The 22,228-nt window shown below is 46.1% G+C and overlaps 1 protein-coding gene across 1 annotated transcript in view; it reads right to left on the minus strand.

The window, feature by feature from the left end:
* Positions 1 to 525: 525 nt before the first annotated feature.
* Positions 526 to 22,228, minus strand: part of ISM1 (isthmin 1) — a 78,280-nt gene continuing 56,577 nt past the window's right edge. Inside the window, exons 3-6 of the mRNA XM_010355263.2 lie at positions 21,378 to 21,642; positions 12,244 to 12,387; positions 8,763 to 8,852; positions 526 to 2,216 (exon numbers count right to left, since the gene is read on the minus strand). Coding sequence (XP_010353565.1) covers positions 1,699 to 2,216; positions 8,763 to 8,852; positions 12,244 to 12,387; positions 21,378 to 21,642 — 1,017 coding nt within the window. The 3' untranslated portion in view covers positions 526 to 1,698. The remainder of the gene's footprint in view (positions 2,217 to 8,762; positions 8,853 to 12,243; positions 12,388 to 21,377; positions 21,643 to 22,228) is intronic.

Genomic DNA, 22,228 nt, shown 5'->3' on the forward strand with positions numbered 1-22,228 from the left:
TTTTCCATAAGAATAGAATTGTATCAGGATAACTTAAGGGTGGGGTTAGGAATACCAAAGATACGAGGAATATAAGGACTTCAAAAATATGCTACAGTAGAAAGAATACTAGGCTAGGAAATGAAAGATGGGTCCAATGTCTTTATGTTTTCTGAGCTTTGGTTTTCTCATTGGGAAAAGGAATACTTTGCATGATAAGTAGTTCTACTTATAACTGTAATTGCAGAATTTTCTGTGGAAGTGGCCCTGCTCATCTGGGCTGTCTTAAACCTTTGTTCTGGATTGGCTTCCTTAGGTCTGGGCGGGCAAAAAGTCACACATGTGTCAATGGGCCTCAGCCTCCTGGGGGTTGGGTAGACATTCTTGGTGCCAAAGATACCATGACTTACACTGCCCGCAATCATGTTAATCAATTAATGAGCCTTTTATTCCCACCTGGGTTGCAATTTTCTTTCCCCTACCTTGAAGTCTTGCTTCGCCCGGGCTATTTATCACATTTGTATCATAAATGAAGGATGCAGGTAACACATTTTATTATGATTTTATTATATACTCTCTTTTACTAGAATTTTGCAAAGTAAAATACTGAATAAGAACCAACTTCATTTTTCCTAAGTTCCACCCTATTAACAATTGCTTGATGCATAATAATCCGTGACTCAATAAATACTTTACAAAAATAATGCAGTTTTTTTTTCTTTTCTTAAAACATAAAAATTAAGATTCCCCAGATTGACCCTCCCCCTCTTTCATATTTATTTATTGGGAATATATTGGTGGAGGAAAAAAATTGTTAAAATAGTATTAAAAGAGGTGAAATGAGGTCCATTATCTTTTTCCCGTTTGTTTTGTTGTTTTCCTTTGGAAAAGTGCTACTTCCTGTTTTCACATCTGAACTTGGCTGCAGTCTTCTGAACCTACTAAGACATGAGCAGAAATTCTACTGTTTTGGGGCCGTTTAGCAGAATGATAGCATTATGATAATACTGACCTTTTATTTTAAAGCCTATTTAAAATCAGTCCTCAGCATTGTCCCTAAAATACCATATTCCCTACCCAGTCTGAAGAAGAGACTTTTGGAATCTGAGACTCCAGCAAGGTGCCTCATGACTAAATAACATTTGGTTTAAAGTGGGCGTTTACATGTTTTGATATATTTCTATTGCATTATTTTTAAAGAAATAAATTGCAAAATTCCCTTTCTCTTCCACTTCCCTAAGTCTCTTTCTTTCTGATCTCTCACAGAAGAGATTAGTTTCACCACAACTCCAGAGAAAAGGTTACACTTAAGTCACATTTGTATTAAATAAGTTATATATAAAAACTGCTTATAACGTTTACAACCTCAGTCTCTTTCCCCCTTAGCCTCTCTTGGAAACTCTGGATCCGGGTGTGAATTGAGTCGCACCCACTGTGGCTTCCAGGTTCTTCTTCTGGCTTCCAAGTGGTCCCCATCCTTCTGCCCACATCGCTCCCCAGGGGTACTTTCAAGGAACTCTGCAGATGGCGAGGGCGGCTTCACAAGGCAGTCCCCGGGCGTGGCGCACGCCCCTAGCGTAATGTATGAGAAATACTCACGTGGTATATACAAATATACACGACCGCGGCTAAGAAGGTCTCGGCGCCAGTCGGCAGGTCAGTGCGGCGCGTGTGCGCTCCAGAACCAGAGGTGGCGTCCTCCATCTCATCCCAGTCTCTTTAATACTCCCTGGCCTCTTGGAACTGCTTGATGTAGTCCTCATCCGAGGGGCTCTCTGTGCACTTCTGTCCGTTGTTGGGAGGCCGAGCCTCGTTATATCTGCTCCAGTCACCCTTGCAGATAATCCAGGGCAGGACGTCCACCTTGTAGTGGAGCTCCGCGGAGAACTCGGTGCTGATGAGGTTGGGCGTGCCCGCCCCCTTGCCCCTGGTGATGAGTTGCATGTTGTCGCCGTAGCAGCAGTGCTGCGCCGCCAGCGTGGTGCTCTCCAGGGACAGCATGGAGCGGATGCAGTACCGGGCCGTGGGCTTGTAGATCTCCAGCTTCTCCTTGGGCCCACTGGCGTCCTTCCAGCGGAAGTCCTTGCGCTTGATGCGGTCGAATATGTCAGCCGTGCTGTAGGCTACTTCAGTGGGGTAGGAGCAGGGGCAGCTGGGCAGGTCATTCATCACCTTGTGCATGTACTTCTTTAAGAACTCACTTTTGCAGCTCATCCAGCGCTCACAGCTGTCTGTGTCTAGAAAAGGCCAAAGAGAAACCCTCTTACCGCATGCACAACCAGTCCACAGGAGGTGCTTCAAGGGGCATGTTACACCAGGCTGCTCCTGAGGGCCCGCAGGAGGACACTAAAGTCAATAACTCCCTAAAGTCAACAACTCCTTTCCTAGAGCCAGAGACCCCTGCAGCCCCCTGGAACCATCAGAGGTGGATGGCGGTTCTCACTTCCCTTGAACTTGGGAACTTCGTTATTCACAAGACTTCCTCCAAATGCCCCACTTTATATTATAAAATTTTCCGACACACAGAAAAGTAGAGAATATTTTTATACAATGACTACCCATATTTCATCACCTGGATTTAACTATCATTATATTTGCTTTATCTTTTTAAAAAATTGTGTGGAAATACATGTTACTTCTAAATTTTAGTAAGCATCTACAAAAAAGAGGATATTTTCCTAGATAATCATGACCCGATTATCACTCCTAACAAACTTAAGAATTCAGAATTATTTGAATCTCCCCTCTAAATAAGTGATGAGGCCAGGCGTGGTGGCACATGCCTGTAATCCCAGCACTTTGGGAGGCTGAGGCGGGTGGATCATCTTAAAACACTGAGGTCAGGAGTTTGAGACCAGCCTGGCCAACAAAGTGAAACCCCGTCTCTACTAAAATTACAAAATATTAGCCAGGCATTGTGGCACGTGCCTGTAATCCTGGCTACTCAGGAGGCTGAGGCAGGAGAATCGCTTGAACCTGGGAGGCAGAGGTTGCAGTGAGCTGAGATTGCGCCACTGCACTCCAGCCTGAGCAATAGAGCAAGACTCTGTCTCAATAAATAAATAAATAAATAATAAAAATAAAAAATAAAAATATAAAGAAATAAGTGATGATGTGATGGAAAAGGCCCCAAAGGAAGATTTGTAGGACTCAGTTTTGATTTTGCCACACATGGACTGGTTCCCCCAACCTCTTAACCTTAGGCATATAACTCTCACTGTCTGCAAATTCACAGGGCAAGGTGCTTCAAAGAGGAAGGAGCCCGGGGCACTTGCTTTTAGGGGTCTTAAGATTTGGGTCACAGGCCAGTGACCTGTAGGCCTGGGTCAAAATGTAGCCCCAGAGGGGTTGTGTTTGGTTCTTTCAGTGTTAAAAATAATTGATTGGTTGCCAATATGTAAGAATTAGTTATTTCAATTATAAACGTGGATCTGTGGTTTTTATCTGAAAAACCAAAAGATTGATCTATGCTGGTCCTGCATTCTCCCATGGGAACAAATGATCCTGTGAACAGGTGAATGGTGACCCCTCCATGGACAGGGCCGAAGGTCCCCAGCTCAGCACAGCTCCTACTTGATCCTTTCATTTATGGGTGATCTCTCGGTCCCTCAGTCATCTGATTCCAGGACCTCAGGTTTTAGTGTCCTAGTTTGGGTTACCCCAGACCCTGAGACAAAAAGATTCCAGTGAAAATGATTTTCTGGGGAAGTGATTTCAGGAAACAGAGGCAGGGGAGCAGGGGAATTAGAGAAGCGACAGCAGTTAATACAGGGTGTGGAGCAAACAAGTAACCACTGTAAGGAACTGGTTACTTCCACTGGGATCTGGGAAACCTCACGCCTCAGCATTTTCCTATCTGAAACAATGTTAAACTTTACCCAAGTCCTGTGATCCTGGAAACAGTGAAGACTGGGAGCCCCCAGCCCTTCTGCATTCTGGAAAACAGCTTACTGCAGAAAACCCCCTTTCCCCATAGGACTTAGAAAAGACTCACGGATGTCTGCTTTGTTCACCTGTGACAAGGCTAGAAGCACAAATTCCCTTTCTTTGCCTCAAAAACTGCTTGTCCTCACTGATTAATCAGGAGAAAATGCATCTTTTTTTGGTGGGGTGGGGAGGGTTGCGAATGGAGTCTCACTCTGTCACCCAGGCTAGAGTGCAGTGGCACAATCTCGGCTCACTGCAACCTCTGCTGCCCGGCTTCAAGCAATTCTCCTGCCTCAGCCTCCTGAGTAGATGGGAATATAGGCACCTGACATTGTACCCGGCTAATTTTTGTATTTTTAGTAGAGACGGGGTTTCACCACGTTGGCCAGGTTGGTCTTGAACTCCTGATCTCATGATCCATCTGCCTCGGACTCCCAAAGTGCTGGGATTACAGGTGTGAGCCACTGCGCCTGGCTGACAAAATGCATCTTAACCAAACTTTGATGAAGCTTCTCTCCTTCATCCAGGTCCCAGGACTTTGGCCCACCCTCAGCCTAAACCAGCACAGCCTCTCCTGAAGGATCCCTTTTGGAAAGAGGCTGGCTTCAGGGTAGAGCATTCTCCAATTTACTATCTGATCACACCACCCTTTCATCTCGCTTTCCCTTACTTACTTCTCTATAAAAGGAAACGCTCCTTGCCCAACCCTTGAGATGCTTGCAGACCTTCTGGTCACATCGTTCATCCCACTGCAGTAATACGGAGATAACATCCCCCACCTCCCTGCAATAATCCTTTGAATAAAGCCTCTCCTTACTGAGTCCAGATTTGTTTTTATTGATGGGGATCTGAGTTTTTATCCACCGGCTCCCATTCATCATCGACAGGGGACTGGTCCTGGACTTCCAGCTAGGAATGCCCTGTGCATTCACACGCAGCTGGGCTCGGGACCAGAGAAAGACCTCAGGCAAAGGCACACAGGGATTGTCAGTTAGAGGTGCGAGGACATGCTGTGGGTGGAGGGAATGTGGGCTGGTCACCGACAGCCCAGTGAGTGGGCGGGTCATCTGCCCCAGTGAGATGCGGTGGGTAAGATGAGGCATATCTAAGGAAGCCAACAGTGGTGGAATGTGGGGTGCGTTAAAGGAGGCAAAGGCAAAAAGCCCCAGGGGTGTCCAAAAATGCAAGATCATTTCTAGCAGGGGAAGTCAGGGTTGCTTCAAGGAGCATGTGACACCAGGTTGCTCCTAGGCCATGTCAGGGCTATGTGACAGCCACAAGTGTCCTTATCACCTCAGAGCTCTGATAAGGGAACCTTCTGTGGGTGCTTTGCTGACTGGCAGCCTCCAGGTTGCACCTTTGGATCTATCGTGATTTGAACATCAAGGCCCTATCTGCCCTCTGGCTGCTCTTGGCCAATGACTGAGCATGGTAGGGGAACCGCCTGACAAGGGTCTCCTCCAACAGGCAACTTTGCTGGGATTCCCCATCAGCATGGCTGAGCCTGCCTTGCTTTGTTTTGTAGGAGTCAGGCCTGCACCTTGGTCCGAAAGCTCTCCCTGCCTAGTCCTGCTGCCTTGCTCTTTATCTTTTCTGGGCGTTTCCTCAAAAAATCTCTTGCATGTCTAATCCCATCATGGTGTCTGGGTCTTGGAGATGTCTAATGGACACAGACTGCAATAGCATAGATGGAGGAAGGGCAAGCGAAGGCTCTCCAGGTAAGCGTTCATTGTGCAAACTAAGGTTATGCAGGAAAAAATCTGTTGGGGATGTCTGGGGCTGAGGCATGACATGTTCAGTTTCATGGCAGCAGAAGGTATAGGAATATAAGATTGTTGGTGTCAGATCATGGTGGTCTTGTTCAGTTTAGGCTGGTTCAGAGGGTACTAGGGAGCCACGGAAAGTCTGTAAATGATAGTGAGCTATTAACTGAGCTGTGCAGTAAGAAAATGAATTCAGAGCCGATAATGATGGGGAGAGTCCAGGTGAGATACTCTGGGAGGAAACAGCAGGTGGGATCAGAAGAGGTCAGAGTTACAGCTGCCAGGCCTTGGTGGCTGGTGGACTTTGGAGTAAAGAGAGGAAGACATCAGCAGTGACTCCAGCTCTGACCCAGGAGCCTGGGAGGCTGGTGGTGTTGTGGGTGGAAATCACATGGTTAGGATGAGGGGCAGCTTGCAAGAGGGCTTTGGGCACTTGTCAGGGAAACGAGAAAGAGAAAAATGGGGCACGTCTTATGAACTCGGAAAGGCCTGGCGAAAGGCAAAGTGTGGGATCGCATGCTGAACAGCCCGGGATTGAATTGCAACTCAACTTTCAGGAGCTCTGCGACTTGAGAGAGGTATTTTACCTTGCTGTGCTTCAGTTTTCTCATCTCTAATTTGGGCATAAAAATAGCACTTGTCTCAGAAAGTTGCAGAGAGGATTAAGTAGGAGGGAACCTAGAGGGTGCACCCAACAGTGTCTAGGTGCTGCCAGCTGGGATAGGCTGTGGCTGTGGCCTCCTCTCTGAGCAGTCATTGACAAAATGAAAGTTCAATCCTTCCACTCTGCTTGTACCTTTGCAAGCAGTCCCTCACCAAAGGCTCCTCAGTTACCTAAGTTGAGTGTGCCATGTTCTTTCCTGCCTAGACCCTGACTGAGACACCATGTCTACTCAGCTCTGGTGTCCTTAGCCACATGTCAATGTGGCCTTGTGCATCTGGGCTGTGTTCTGCAAAACAGCTAGATGCTGCCTGCCTGTGGGGTGTGATATGAAGAGGCCTGAGAAACTTTCTGCCTCAGAAGAATGCCTTTAAGGTTCTGCCACTTTATGTCAAAGTCTTGCCTTTAAAGTCGTTTCTATTTTTCAATCAAATGCATTGTATTTGCTGACGGTTCCTGTTAAATGCATTTGATCATATGTATGTGAAGGGATTGGAGGGGTGAGGTGAAGGCCCTCGTGACATTGAATTTCCAAACTGCATCCAGTTTGGCTCATAGACATTTCTGATTAGATTTGTTTTTAAAATAAATTTCTATCAAGCATTAAAAAGTTAAGATATAATCTGGCAAAATCAAGGTTTCAGGTCTCTCTTAGAAACCCAGAACACCTGGCAATACTGGGTGGGTATTCCTTCCATAGTGACCACGTCATGGCCGACCCTTTGGATAAAGCTCTTCATTTTGTCACAGACTTTACCATTCTCTACTGCCCCCGACACTGTAGATCTCCCCTCCCCTCCCCTCCCTTCCCCTTCCCCCTCCCCTCCCCTCCCCTTCCCCCTCCCCTCCCCTTCCCCCTCCCCTCCCCTTCCCCCTCCCCTCCCCTCCTCTTCCCCCTCCCCTCCCCTCCCCTTTCCCCTCCCCTCCCCTTCCCCCTCCCCTTTCCCCTCCCCTCCCCTCCCCTTCCCCTCCCCTCCCCTCCCTCCTCCCCTCCCCTCCCCTCCCCTTCCCCTCCCCTCCCCTTCCCCCTCCCCTCCCCTTCCCTCCCCTCCCCTCCCCTTCCCCCTCCCCTTCCCCTCCCCTCCCCTCTCACCTCCCCTTCCCTCCCCTCCCCTCCCTTCCCCTCTCCTCTCCTCTCCACTCCTCCCCTCTCCTCTCCTCTCCTCTCCTCTCCTCTCCTCTCCTCTCCTCTCCTCTCCTCTCCTCTCCTCTCCTCTCCTTTCCTGTCCTTTTCTTTCCTTCTGAGATGGAGTTTTGCTGTTGTTGCCTAGGCTGGAGTGCAGTGGCGCGATCTTGGCTCACTGCAACCTCTGCCTCCTGGATTCAATGATTCTCCTGCCTCAGCCTCCAGAGTAGCTGGGGTTACAGGCGCCCGCCACCATGCCCAGCTAATTTTTGTCTTTTCAGTAGAGATGGGGTTTCACCACGTTGGCCAGGCTGGTCTCGAACTCCTGGCCTCAGGTGATCCACCTGCCTGAGCCTCCCAAAGTGCTGGGATTACAGGCGTGAGTCCTGTGCCCAGACTCATTTTCTTTTCGTCATAGTGCTAGAACCATTATTTTCCTCCAGACTTTCCTTTCGTCTTTCCTTTTATTCTAGATTTGTTCTACTTGGATGCTTACCTGACCCCATTACCTGACCTCAATAGGCATTTGAGGAACATTTTTTATTCACCAAATCAGCTCCCAAATAGCTGGGCTATGAAAAAAAAGGACTCAGGACTGCTAAATTTTGGCTGAGGAGGCAGGGCAGATGTGAAGAGGCTAAGTAAGAACTTTCGGGTGGCTAAAAGATATGGGGGTAGAAGGAATTTTACCCTTCTACAATCCTTAAGTATATAGAGAAGCACATGAAGCTATTTTTAAAAAGTAAGCTTGCACCTTGCACCTGAAGAGTCACTTTCCATTTTGTTTGCTTCACATTTATTGCATTTTCTCTAGCATTTTCTAGTGGACAAGTAGCAGAATGTACCAAAGGTTTATGAAAAATTCTTGCAGGGGATGGAGGTGCAATATTTTGAGAAAATTCCCTCTTCCCCTCCCTCCCTCCCTCTGCTGGAGAACTGAGGGCACCATTTCTTGATTTTCTTGAGGACACCCAATGAAGGCTGAGTAAGAACAGATTCCATGTGACTTGAGCCCCTGCTATGGGCTTATTCTGTGCTAAGAGGAGAGATGGGCCCATCTGCCTCTGGCTGTGAAGACTGCATAGAGAGCAGAGTGAACCCAGAAGCGCTCGGTCCAGTGGAGGAGGCTCAGGACTGTTTTCTCTTGCTTGAAGTATATTCAGCAAGCAAGACACATGCTGGGAGCACTGGACCCCAGAAAAGGAAAATGAAACATTTACGTGGATCCAAGGATGGCACTGCAAAGGCAAAAGGAATCTCCGAGGCACTAAGTCAATATTTGGATTAAAAAAGAAAAACATCTTACCAACTTCAAACAGTTTGGTGGCATTAAACTCCTCACTTCCCGCAAGCAGACTTACTTCGGTGGCAGCTGTCCTAAAAGTGTCTTCAATTCCTAAACACAGACAAGAGCTCATTTTTCCATCATTATATGGAAAGTTATCTCCCCCCCAACAATAACAAAATAAATACACCTGAACAAAGCCTTTTTTGTATTCATTACTACTCACGGGCAGAAACTTGCCAACAGAGGAAACAGTAAAAAGCAGGTAGTAGTGCAGAAACTGTATTAAAACCCAAGATACATTGGCAGCATGAAATCAGATCCAAATGTGCCTGAATGAGTCCTTAGGAACTCACTCACGGGGCCGGCGGATGGGGATTTGGGCAGTGAGGGACACATGCCAGCATGGTGTCAGGGTGACGAACTAAACCAGAGGCAATAGAACGTAGTGGTTAATATCTTGTTCTTAATGACTGACTGTGAGAGTTGAAATCATTACTAGCCACGTGACCTTGGGGTAGCCAGTGAACTTTTGTGTGCCTCAGTTTTTACATCTGTACATGGGGAGAACAAATTGCCCTACCTCCTAGAGTTGAAATAATGAAATAAGTTGGTGTAAAGAAAGTACTTAGAGCAGTAAGTGGGAAGTGTTAGGTGATAGTTTTCCCTTGAATATCTGTCTTGCTCATTCTTTGTCTAGCTCACTGAGGATGCTACAATGCATAGCCAAGAAGAGTTATCTCATATTCTAGGACATTTAGCATTGCTGATGATGCTTCAGAAAGAAAAAGCTGGGCTTCCCATAATTTGCTCTGAGGAACTGAACCCAGCTCTACTCAAACTTACTGGCTCACCCAAATGGCCACCCCTAACCAAGCTTCCTTTACAAGCAGGAATCCGGTGCAAGCTAAAGCAATAAGAAGAGGAGGGAGTGAGGCGCTGCGGTAACATTTGCTGGTGAGCCTTGGCCTTCCCTGCTGGTTTCCCTGACTTGATTTCCTTTAAGGAGCTCTCTCTGATTTTATGTGAGGCACCTCAAACTTATTTGCAGGGCTGACCTACAGGACAAACTTTTACAGTGTAATAACTGCCAGGCCAGGGGGACTTTGCCCCATGAGTCTTTCCAGGAAAGCCGGGAATCAACGAATCAAACAAGGAAAGAGATCCTGAAAAAGGAAATCCTTCATGTTCCAAGGGAGCCCAGAAAAGCTGCAATAGCCAGGAACTGAGAGGCAGAAAGGATGGAAGGAGGGTGAGGACAGACGAGAAGAAAAGGTGTGAAGAGGGCTCCTGGTCACACTGCTCTCCGCGGTGACAGAAAACAGGAAGGAAACATTTGTAAATGGAGGCAGAGGGAAGCCTTCCCCTGACAAGGCACCTAAATCTACCACTTTGAGTCTGGATGGGAGCTCTGGAAGAGAAAACAACAGGCAAGCCCCCAAACCTTGACTTCAAATGCTGTCTGTGTCCATTGACAGCATTGGCTGACTCCAATACCCTTCTCTTGGTAAAGACCAAAGAGTTTAATGATGAAGAATATTAACTCTGTAATCAGACTGTTCGGATTCAAATTCCAGGTTGATCACTTGCTGTCTGTGTGACTCCAGGCAAGTTAATGCCTCAGTTTCTACAGCTGTCAAATGGATACAATTGTAAATACCTAAAACTAAACAAAATAATACCTATAAGGACTTGAGCCATTTGCTTGATACTTAAGTACTCAAAATATCTTCTTCATCATCATCTATTTTATTTTTTCTTCTTCACCTTTATTGTCATTTTCTTTTGCCTCATCTTTTTACCTTCATCATCATGTTCTTTTACTTCATATTCTTCTTCTCTTTTTCATTTCCTTCCTGTTTCCCTCTCTGTCCTCCTCATATTGTTATTATTTATTGCTTTTTTCTACACATCCAGATTCCACCCACCAGGCTTCCAGCTCAGCTCATCCTAATGAGCATGCGAAAGTCAGGAAAAGCACCATAATGGTTGCTCCACTGTTTTGAAATCCATCTGCATGGGTGACATGGAGCCAGAACTGCCACGTCTTGCATTTCAGCCCCGTTTTCTACATGTCCCCTTTTGCTAACATACACATTCATTCCAATCTGATTCTTCCTCCCTCTCCTCAGAAACGCCTTTGTGCTTTCATTTGTCCTTTGTTCCAAATGTCTCTGGTAGGAGAACAGAGTGTCTAGAGGTAGAAAAAGGAAGTCTGGGGTGCGGGGATCAGATTTTCTGTCTCTGAATTTTTTTTCAGCCGAAGCTATTTGGAATGTGTGGTTTCTTGAAAGACTCTAAGATATTATTTTAGGCTGGTATTCTACCTGGCAATGGGAAATACACAGTAAGACTATACACCAGGAGTTACTAAGCTTTTTTGTAAAGGGTCAGAGGGTAAATATTTTAGGTTTTGTGGGTCACATATGGTCTTGGTTGCAGCTTCCTCCTCCTCTTCCTCCTCCTTCTCCTCCTTTTTCTCCTCCTCCTTCTCCTTCTCTTCCTCCATGCCCTTCTCCTTTTATTCTTCTTCCTCCTCCTTCTCTTTCTTATTCTCTTCACAACACTTTAAAAATGTACGGGACACACAAAAACAGTTCTTGAGCCAGACCTGGCCATAGTTTGACAACTACTGCTACAGTCAATCACAATTATTGTTGACTCTCAACATGACCTCTCACCAAGTGTGCAATTAGTTTAGTTTTTGAAGCACTGACAATGCAGTATAAAGTGATAGTTGACTACCAAGATGCCCCAGGTTGTGCTCCTGGGGCCCTTTGGCAACTCTCTGGTATGGAGCTGTGTCTTTTTCCTGTAGATGGCTGTCAAGCCTCTCATCGTGGCTTCCTCATCAGACCATGAGTGTCTGCCTTCTGTTTCTCTTCAAGGCACAACAAATCCCACATCAAAAACCCAACCAAACCAGAGTCCCTCCTCTAAATTAAATAAGTACAATGCGGCATTGTCTTTTAGGTCATGGCCACTGTAATTGTGCATAAGACTCAGAAAATCCATTCAGCTCATCAGTTACCTCCTGACTCACTCTGGTCAGAAGTCTTATTAGAAAAGTGGTTACATCTTGGCTCATGCCTATAATCCCAGCACTTTGGGAGGCCGAGGCGGGCAGATCACAAGGTCAGGAATTTGAGACCAGCCTGGCCAACATGGTGAAACCGCTTCTCTACTTAAAAAAATACAAAAATTAGCTGGCCATGGTGGTGTATGCCTGTAATCCCAGCTACTCAGGAGGCTGAGGCAGGAGAATTGCTTGAACCCAGGAGGCGGAGGTTGCAGTGAGCCGAGATTGTGCCACTGCACTCCAGCCTGGGCGACAGACAGAGACTCCGTCTCAAAAACAAACAAACAAAAACAACAACAACAACAACAACAACAAAAAAAGAAAAGTAGTTACATCTTTTAAAAAGACAATTTTACTAAGTTTTTAATGATAAATTAAAAACTTTCCCCTTGAACTTCGAACTACACACTCAGGTAAACGCACCTGGACAGTTTGGACGGTCACAGGTCCTCGATTCCGTTGCAGTGCATGCGTAGCCACAAGACCGGGTCCGTTTCTGGTTGCCATTCCCACAGGTGACACTGCAGACAGACCAGAGACTCCAGTCACCCTCACCATCTGTGGAATCTGGAAGAGAGCCAGGGAGATGCTCATCAACTTTGGCCAAAGAGTCTCCCAATCTCCCATCAAGCAGCCTGTCAATTATTCACTTCTGTCATTCTTGCTGTGGGAGGGGGTTGCTGGAGAGGACTTTTAAGCTGGAGCTAAAAGGTTTATGGCTCCAGCGCTCATTTAGGGATCAGCTTTGTGACAGCAAGAAGGGTTTTGGGCACTGTGGTGATCTGTACATCCCTAGAAGGTGCCCAGAAAATGCTTACTGAGAATGCATACATCTGCACAGCATGGGATAATATGCTAGGCAGATTCCAAGGGTAACCACCCTCAGTTCCTTCCCTCTCTGTGCTTATAGCCTCTCATTGACATACAGAGAGAAAGAGAGAGAGAGGAGAACCTATTTTCTCTAGAACCTGGACTGGCCTTGACCTTAAGGCCTGGCAGCTTCTGGCTTTTGCTGTGGGGAATCCAGTTAGTGTGAAAGAGGCTCATGCCAGACCTGTGAATTACGGGGCATCACGTGGAAAGAGAGGAACCACATGAAGGACCACGGAGACACCACACATGTGAGCAAAGCCTTCTCAAGCCTTCTGGCCATTCCCAGTGGACAGCTGAACGCAGCTGGTGCCATCAGGAGCACAGTACCTACCCAGTGGCCCTGCCTGAACTCTTGAGCCACAGGATCACGATAAATAATAAATGGTTGTTGTTTTAAGCCACCAACTTTGGGATACTTTGTTCTGTGTAGCAATAGATTACCGATACATTAATGGTGAAGCTAGAAATCATCCCTCAAGGTCATTACTCAACATCCATCCAGTGAATACCTATTGAACCCTTTTTGTATGTCAGGCACAATTCTACGTATATGAGATACACTAGTAAGTACAACTTTCAAAGATCCCTGCCCTGGAGGAACTAATATTTTACTGAGAAAAGAGAAACACTCATCAATAAACACAAAAAATAAGTAAATTAGATGGCATATTAGAAATTGATGAGTGCTGTGCAAAAAGGAAAAGTAGGCCAGGAAATAGGGGCCTTGGGGATGAGAGGTGTGGGAGAGGTTGGTATCCTATTGATATGGTTTGGCTCTGTCTCCCTGTCTCCCCACCCAAATCTCACCTTGAATTGTAATAATTCCTATGTGTCAAGAGCGGGGCCAGCTGGAGATAACTGAATCATGGGGGCAGTTTCCCCATGCTGTTTTCGTGGTGGTGAATAAGTCTCACGAGATCTGATGGTTTCATAAATGAGAGTTCCCCTGCACAAGCTCTCTCTTGCCTGTCACCATATAAGACATCCCTTTGCTCTTCCTTTGCCTTCTGCCATGATTGTGAGGTCTCCCCAGCCATGTGCAACTGTGAGTCCATTAAATCTCTTTCCTTTATAAATTACCCAGTCTCGGGTATGTCTTTATGAGCAGTATGAGAATAGACTAATACACCTATCAAACTGAGTTCCTCTTACCAAAAGTAAAGTCCTGGAGTGGTAGGATGCCTGGTTCAAGGTCATTGGTTGACAGAAGGGAAAGCAGGGCTCTAGCACCAAGCCCTTTCTCTCTAAAGCATGATTCTTTCTGCAGTACCTCTGCTCTGCGACAGTTTCTCCTGGTTTACCCCGATCTTCCTACGGCCTTGGGGCCTCTGCTGGTGCCAAGTGTGGAGCTAAAGGCATGCCCCTTGCCGGGAGGGAGTGCCCTCTGTTCATAGCAGGTTGTGGCGATTGCTATTACATAGGCCTGGCAGGAATGTAGTCTACACATGCTTCTACCTGAACTGTGGGCCCGTGCCAGCCTTCCAGGCTGTTGTTTACGTGGCGTTCACTCTGAACATGCCTCAGGCAAACCCAGAGCTGTGGAGCCTCCTCAGTGCACTAAGCGGAATTGGAGAAGTGGGGTGGTGGGGGGTGGATTTCATGGTTGTGTCCTCCTCCCTAACTCTGAGTGGAGAGCTTGCTCCCATCTCATCTGCCCCTGGGGCCCCATCTATTTTCCTCCCGATCCCCAAAAAAGAATTTTTCTGAACTTTGATTTTTCTCCTAGGAAATGGTTTTCCAACCACACAGCTAAGCAGATACTTGAAACTACTGCCCTGTGTCAGGAAATTGGGCTGCCTTCCCTGGCATTAGCTTCTTTCATCTCCACCATCCCTTATTAGGCATCACACAGAAGGACTAGAGAGACAAGTTACTTCTGGATGGAGAAACCACTGCGGTAGGGGCAGTCACTGCTCCCACTGAGAACTTTGCAGTCCAGTGTCTCTCTGTTACCTCCCCAAGAGCACCAGAGAGGTGCCTGGAACGAGCACACAATTGCACACTTGTCAGAGAAGCATCCAGGTGAAGCGGGTCATACGCACATGAGCACATACCCAGTCACATCCTGCACGTACCACTGAGGCCAGATTTTGTTAAAGGGAATAACAGCTAAAAAAAGTCAAAAGTAAAGATTATAATGTTTTTTATTCATAAAAAAGGGGAAGTGAGTAAGTCAGAAGAAGTCTTTTTTTTTTTTTTTTTTTTTTTTTTTTTTGAGACGGAGTCTCGCTCTGCCGCCCAGGCTGGAGTGCAGTGGCCGGATCTCAGCTCACTGCAAGCTCTGCCTCTCGGGTTCATGCCATTCTCCTGCCTCAGCCTCCCGAGTAGCTGGGACTACAGGCACCCACCACCTTGCCTGGCTAGTTTTTTGTATTTTTTAGTAGAGACGGGGTTTCACCGTGTTAGCCAGGATGGTCTCGATCTCCTGACCTCGTGATCTGCCCGTCTCGGCCTCCCAAAGTGCTGGGATTACAGGCTTGAGCCACCGCGCCCGGCAAGAAGTCTATTAAATCCCCTAGGGAGAGTTTGCATCACCTGTGGGGTGGGCACCAGCATAAGACATAACCCAATGACACCAAGTAGTGTCCTTGGCTTTGCAAAAGCAAAGGGACCTCCACTATCCAGAAATCTCATGCAGCCTTGCCTCTCCATTATCTCAATTAGCAAATTTGGAGAGACATCGCCCCTGAGTTTTGAAATTTTAGCATTAAACTCTCTATAAGACTTGTGTTGGAATCCCTGCATGAGGTGATTTCTTGTTATAGTTTCTTGGATCTAAATTATTAAACATTAATATTGTGTCAGACTGTGTGAAAAATCACGCCCATAATTCCTCTTTCTAAATCCATTCCCTTGGCTACTCCCCTCTCAGGCTGATTCCAGGATGGGCCACATGACTTGCTTTGGCCAATGGGATAATAGCAGATAGGATGCCAGCTGAGGTATACAAAGTGCCCATGCATTCCCTCTTGATGCAGGCAACTCTTCCACCAAGCGTGAAGGGCCTAGGCTAGCCTCCTGGAGCAGGAGGGACCAGTGGAGAGAGGCCCCAGCCATGTCAATACAGCATCTACACAGCTGGGCACCCCTCATTGTGAGTGAGGCCAGCCTAAACCATCCAGCCCCAGCCAAGCCAGACCAGACCAGACCAGAAGAGTCCAGACAACCCACGGATTCGTGAGAGAGAGAACTCTTTCATTCCTTTAATTTTGCGGGTGGCTTTTCTTTCTTCCCCCCACCCACCCTCTTTTTTTTTTTTTTTTTGGCTGTTTCGGAGTTTCACTCTGTCACCCAGGCTGGAGTACAGTGGCACCATCATGGCTCACTGCAGCCCTGAACTCCTTGGCTCAAGCAATCCTCTTGCCTCAGCCTCCTGAGTAGCTGGGACTACAGGCATGTGCCAACATGCCTGGCCAAGGGTTTCAAAAAATTTCTGTAGAGATGAGGTTGTTGTCCAGGCTAGCCTTGAAATCCTGGCATCAGGCAATCCTCCTGCCTTGGCCTCCCAAAGTGCTGGGATTACAGACATGCGTCACCATGCCTGGCCTGGGGGTGGTTTTCTAAGCAGCAAAAGCTAACTGTTACAAATACCCCATAAAATCCTCCCTAAAATATGCTCTCTAGACAGCTGCCAGACTCTGAAGCCATTAAGGATTTATGATTGCAGTAAGTGGCTTTCTCCACGTCTTTATTTTAAATGCTTACAAAGCCATTTTATTTCCAAACTTTTTTTTCATATGGGTCCCCCAAAGTTAGGCATAGAACTCTCCATGTGGTTAATTATTTCTATTGAGGCTGGCAATGAAGTGAAACTGCCTCCTAGGAAGAAGTGTGTATGTGAGCTCACTCTCCTGAAGCTTTCACAGCACATGGGCCCACATCACCGTCCCAGCAAAGACCCTCCTCTTGGGGATTTCTATTTGTTTAATGTCTTCAAAGAACAGAAAGGGAATTTCTGACAGGTACAAATCATTGAGGGCAATGCTCCTTTCTGCTATAATAAAACAAGCCTGTTCTCAGTTGCTCACCTACCAGGGGCCACTGCCCAGAGCAGAAAATCAATGTGAGCAGCTATAATCGCAAATATAATGACAATGGCAGGAAAAAACAGCTCCTGGGAGCATTTATATGGTGCTTTGACAGCCACTGGCTGTGACATCAAATAACTCAAGGAGGAAACAAAACTATCCCGAGTGCAGTGGGCTGAGAGCTGGGTTTCAAGGATGCCGATGGAGTTTTAAAGTAGTCCTTTCACAGTTTCAGGGCACTAGAGTTCTGTGGGCCGGTCACAGTGGTGGGGCAATTGAAGTGACTTGGGTCTTGACTTGGCCACTAGTAAATCTGCACCATTAATCCAAGATGACAGTGTCTAAGTAATCCAAGATTACTGAGGGCCTGCTTTAACCAGCTGCCCTGTCTATCTACTGATTTAACTCCTACAATAACCCTGTGAGGTAGGTGGAAACATCATCTTTTTATGGACAAGGAGACTGAGGCTCAGAGAGGTTAGGGTACTTGCCTAAGGTCACACAGCTCAAACTTGGCTGAGCTGGAATTAGATCTAAGATCTGTCTGCTCCCGCCATATCCTGTTCCATAGCTTGGTATTATTCTAGCAGTTTTGATTCTGGCCCAAGTTGCTCTGTCTTTGAGATACCCACTTACGTGGCCATAATTCAACACTATAAAGAAAAACAACTGAAAAAAAAAATCACTGTGAAATCTTCTATTAAGATAGGATCACGACCAGTTAGAGAATTTCAAAGAACTGAGTCCTAACCCAGGTAACGATAAGCAGTACCTATGTAATTTTATTATGTGGGCTATTCTAAACAGTTCCAGAAATGGTATACTACTGTTAGACAAAATATATATATATATTTATTTATTTGGAACTCTCTCTTTGCCCTGGATACTCCAAGTATCTACACAGAAAGGATTTAAAATGCAGCATCTCAAACACATACTTTCCACAGTTGAGCTGACTCACAGCATCATCACATGTGTTTTCATCATCACAAGTGAGGTCTGTCTTCTGTTGCGTATTTTGTAATTTATTCTACAGATGCCATTGTATCCTATATGTATTTCACCTAGGATATTTAGAAATACTCCTTGCGGACAAATATTTAAATTCTTACTAAAAATTCTACCTTCAAAACTCTTGAGATCTATCCCCTCCATGAAGGCCAGCTCCTGTGGCAATTTTAGCCTGTCTCCGACGAGGCTGCAAGCCCCAAGATACAGTGACTTGCACTGCTTTGCTGTTGCATGAACTTCTCCTTCCTGGGTGATATGTTCTCTTTCTGTTTCCTCCACAACAGCACCCAATATAGGGATAAATACTTAGAAATTGCTCCAAGTTTCCTGTTGACTGCAATAAAAGTGGGTCTGTGGGATAAAAATCCCAGCACTTTTGGAGGCTGAGGTGGGAGGACTGCTTGAGCCCAGGAGTTGGAGGCTTTGGTGAGCTCTGATCACACCACTGCACTCCAGCCTGGGCAACAGGGTGAGACCCATGTCTTAAAAAAAAATTAAATAAATAAAAATAAAGAAAACAGAAAGAAAAGGGGAATTCTCAGTTTATCTGATGCTGTATGGAATTCTGGAAAACATGAATTCCAGAATGTGAACTATCCTGGGACGCAATGATCACTCATTCATTCATTCTGCCTAATGCTACTAAGCACCCACAATGGGTATAGAGTTTTGCTACTCAAAGTGTGGTTGGAGGGCCAGCAGTCTCAGTTTCACCCAGGCTTCTGCCCTTTTCTTACACCTACTGCATCGAAAGTGCATTTTAACAAGCCCCTGGGGCTATTCATGTATGAAAGTCTGAGAAGCACTGCTTTAGAGGTACCGTACAGAACACGACTTTATTTATAAAGCAGCAATCCCGATGTCCAGTCTAATGATGGGGAAGATACTAGGAGGTACTTTGAAATAATACAGGATGGGAGCTTCTCCATGGCCCAGGCATGCTGTGAGCTCCTGATGTGGGGAGCTCAATGGTACTCTAGGTCTAGGAGGCTGGAGGTGCGGGTGGCTGAGGTAGCCACAGTAACTGCCGTAGGGCAAATTCTAGCCTCAAGATGGAAATAGAGGGGGTGTTCTTAATGCTCATAAATTCAGCAAACTGTACTCTGTAAAGGCTTTAGATGAAAAAGTTGTTTCTAGTGGTGGTCTTCAAACTTCAGTGTGCAAGAGAATCATCTGGTGACCCTGATTGAAAAAGGAAAGAAACAAAGACACAAACAACAACGGACTCCAGGTGTCACTTCTAGACCTTCTCATTCAGGAGATGGAAAGCAGTGGCCTTCAACCTGGGCTGAACACTGAAGTCATCCTTGGAGCTTTAAAAGACAACGATGCCTGGGACCCATCCCCAGAGATCCCAATTCACCTGGTTTGGGGAGAGGTCTAGGCATCGGGATTTTAAACAATTCTCCAGGTGAGTATAATGAGCAACCAAGGTGGAGAACCATTCATCTCAAACAGGTGCTCAATGCAGCAGAGTGCCTGGGGGGCTTGTTCAAACAGATTTCTGGGTCCTATTCCAGAGTGTCTGACTCAGTAGGTGTGGAGTCAGGCTTGAAACATTTGCATTTCCACGTGATGCTAGTGGTGCTGGTTCTGGGGGCCACACTTTGAGGTATATAGGGAAAGGGTTGCGGCCCAAGATTGGCATTTGTAAACATGCAACTGAATGATTCTGATGCCAGGTGTCTGAGCTCTACTCTCAGAAACAGTGTTCTATGTGGGCTGAGCAAACAGATGAAGCCACAAAAGCTGTGCAATGTCAGGTTGGCATCAAGCGGTCCTCTGTGCTTCTCTCATTCAATGGCACTGATCTTTTCCTCCCATTCCTATCTTCCAACCGAAGCACTCATTTCTAGATTCTTCTGCTGTCCTAAAGGGTGTGCGACTTTTTTCCCAGAAAGGCAGAATTGTATAGTGGTCAAGAGGACAGATTCTGGACCCAGACTGCCTGGGGTGAGTCTCAGGTCTTAGCTCTCCAGGTTAAGTTGCTTAAGTTTTCCAGGCTTTAGCTTTCCCATCTGTAAAGTGCAGCATCTGCCTCAGAGAGCTGATTAAATGAAATAATGTATGTGAAATGCCATGAACAGGGACTAGTGCATGGTAAGTACTATTTAAATGTTGGCTATTATCCCAAGTCCTTCCTCTTGGAAAGCAGATAACTCGACTTCCTTTGGGAAAGGCGAAGGTTTCATGAGCCTGCTGGCTGGAAGGGATATAGAGTTCTCTTTCTGTTACCCTAGCATATGATGTACATCTCTGCCATGGCACTATTTTGCTCTATTGTTTAATTTTCTCCCTTGATCCACAGATTGGTGAGATCTGCTCTGGGGACAAACTATGCCTTGCTCATTTTCGTACCCAGCATAGTGCTGGACACAACATTTGCCCTTAATAAATGTTGGTTGAACAACTGATGATGTGGCAAAATAATATTTTTGTTTTGCTGTTTTGGAAGTTGCTTAGAATTCTCTATTAATGAGAAGAAATGAGTCTCTAATACACAACTGGTCTATCTGTTGAAAAATGGGGATAAAGGTTAGCATGCAAATGGTACAAGACAAGTCATCCTCTTCATACACTGCTCACTCTAAAGTCCACTGATGGTGAAGCCACAAGAAAAGCATGATGATGGGTGCATTTGTAAGACATTAAATATTCTTATAACAAACTGCCTGATTCCCCACTAAATCTGGCCAGATGCTTGCTAAATTGGTTTCCTCTTTTTCTTGGACACACATAGAACACATTTCCCAGCCTCCCTTGCACCAAGGTGGGACATGTGACCAGGTCTTCCCAACAGAATTTCAGTAGATCTGATGTGTGTCACCTCCAGGCCGAGGGCCTTACGACTGTGTGTTCCTCCTCCAAGCTCCCTTTCTTTCCCTGGACACCAGCTGGACACAGAATATCCAGGGGATAACTCTCAGGCCCTAACAGTTGATGGAACTCCAAAATGGGAGGAGGCTGGATCCCTGAATGATTGAGTGGAGCTGAGTTCTCCTACCCTGTCTCCCATCCCAACTCAAGTGAGAAATGAATTTTTATTATTTTAACTCACTGAATTTGGAAGGTATTACCTCACTTATCCTACTCCCAAAACACAGGAAACCAGAAGTCCCAACTTGGAGTTTTGAAATTTATTGGGGGAGGGGTTGCTTTGAAGACCTGAGACATACCCGTTCGTGTGGATTCCCAAGGACCACTCCACTGCCAATATAAAACATAACACAGTTGCCTGGTCAAAGGAAGCAGCCGTATACATCTCTTTCACTACATTGATTTTCAGGATGAATTTTTACAGTAAAAAATACAAGCAAGTTTATTGGATAATTTCTTCATTTTTAGAAATAAAACTGAAATTTAAGGGGTGGGGAAGGCAGAAAGAACCCCAAAGATCCTAAAAAAATTATCTCTTAAGATAATTGGTACAGTGATTATGATTTGATTTAAAATTATAATCTTTCCAGAAAAATGTGGCTGCTGGTGCCTCCTTCAGGCTTCTGCGGAACAGAGCCTTTGTGAGGTTTGCCTCACAGAAGACCAAAAGCCACATGCTCTAAGCAGGGCTTTGCTTGGCTGCATGTTCAAGGCATCATCCTCATTTATTCTTCCCACCAATTTTATATTACTGGGTGGTAAACTCACCATATTCTGGCTGCTCTTTGGTTTCAAAAGTCCGGTGACCTGGGGCTGTATGGTCCCACCCCCTGGGGGGGTTGAGGAAGTTGCTGTCGTCTGAGGTACTGTCGTACTTGTAGTCCTGGTCCCCGCTGTTTGCCCTGGCCAAGGACAGGGACCTCTGCCACCAGGCCTGCCAGTCGGGGGATGGGACTGACCAGCTGGGCTTATTCTCCGGATGCTGATCTTTATCTGCTTCGGAGTCAGGACCGTCGACCACCTCTATGGTGACCTGAAGAATTCAGAATAGGCCAGGGTCAATGTGGAGTCAATAGCCTCCAAGCTACGTGACCCTTGGAAGAAAGTCTGAGAGGGCAGAGGGAAATGATGGATGCATCCCTTGTGAAGGAAAGCTGAGACCGCATAGCGATACAAATGGAAAACCTCCAGGGATGGTCCACATGAATTCCATGACTAGATGGAACATGGCCTCGGGTTGAGAGGGGAAAATTCATCACTGGAGTCCCTGATTTACTGATGACTAAAAACTTAATAGCTGGAAACAATGACTGTTGGATTGCTGTGGGTTAGGAATTTGAGTAGAGCTGAGCCTGGAGAGTTTGTCTCTCCTCCATGTGGTATTGAGAAGCCCTTCATTCAGGAAGTAAACACGTACTATATTTGTTCCTGAAGTGATACCAGAATAATCATATTATAATAAAATACAACATTTGTGAACACAAACTCTGTACCAGGCACTATCCTAAATACTCCACCTATATTATTTAACTCTTGTAAAGACCTCCCATCCATGTTTGCGTGTGCCACATTTCCCACTGAGAGAGGTGGAGCCCATTTTTCCTCCCTGGAGATCTGTA

The sequence above is a fragment of the Rhinopithecus roxellana genome, chromosome 13, assembly GCF_007565055.1.
Source record: "Rhinopithecus roxellana isolate Shanxi Qingling chromosome 13, ASM756505v1, whole genome shotgun sequence".
In the NCBI taxonomy this organism is placed as follows: Eukaryota; Metazoa; Chordata; class Mammalia; order Primates; family Cercopithecidae; genus Rhinopithecus; species Rhinopithecus roxellana.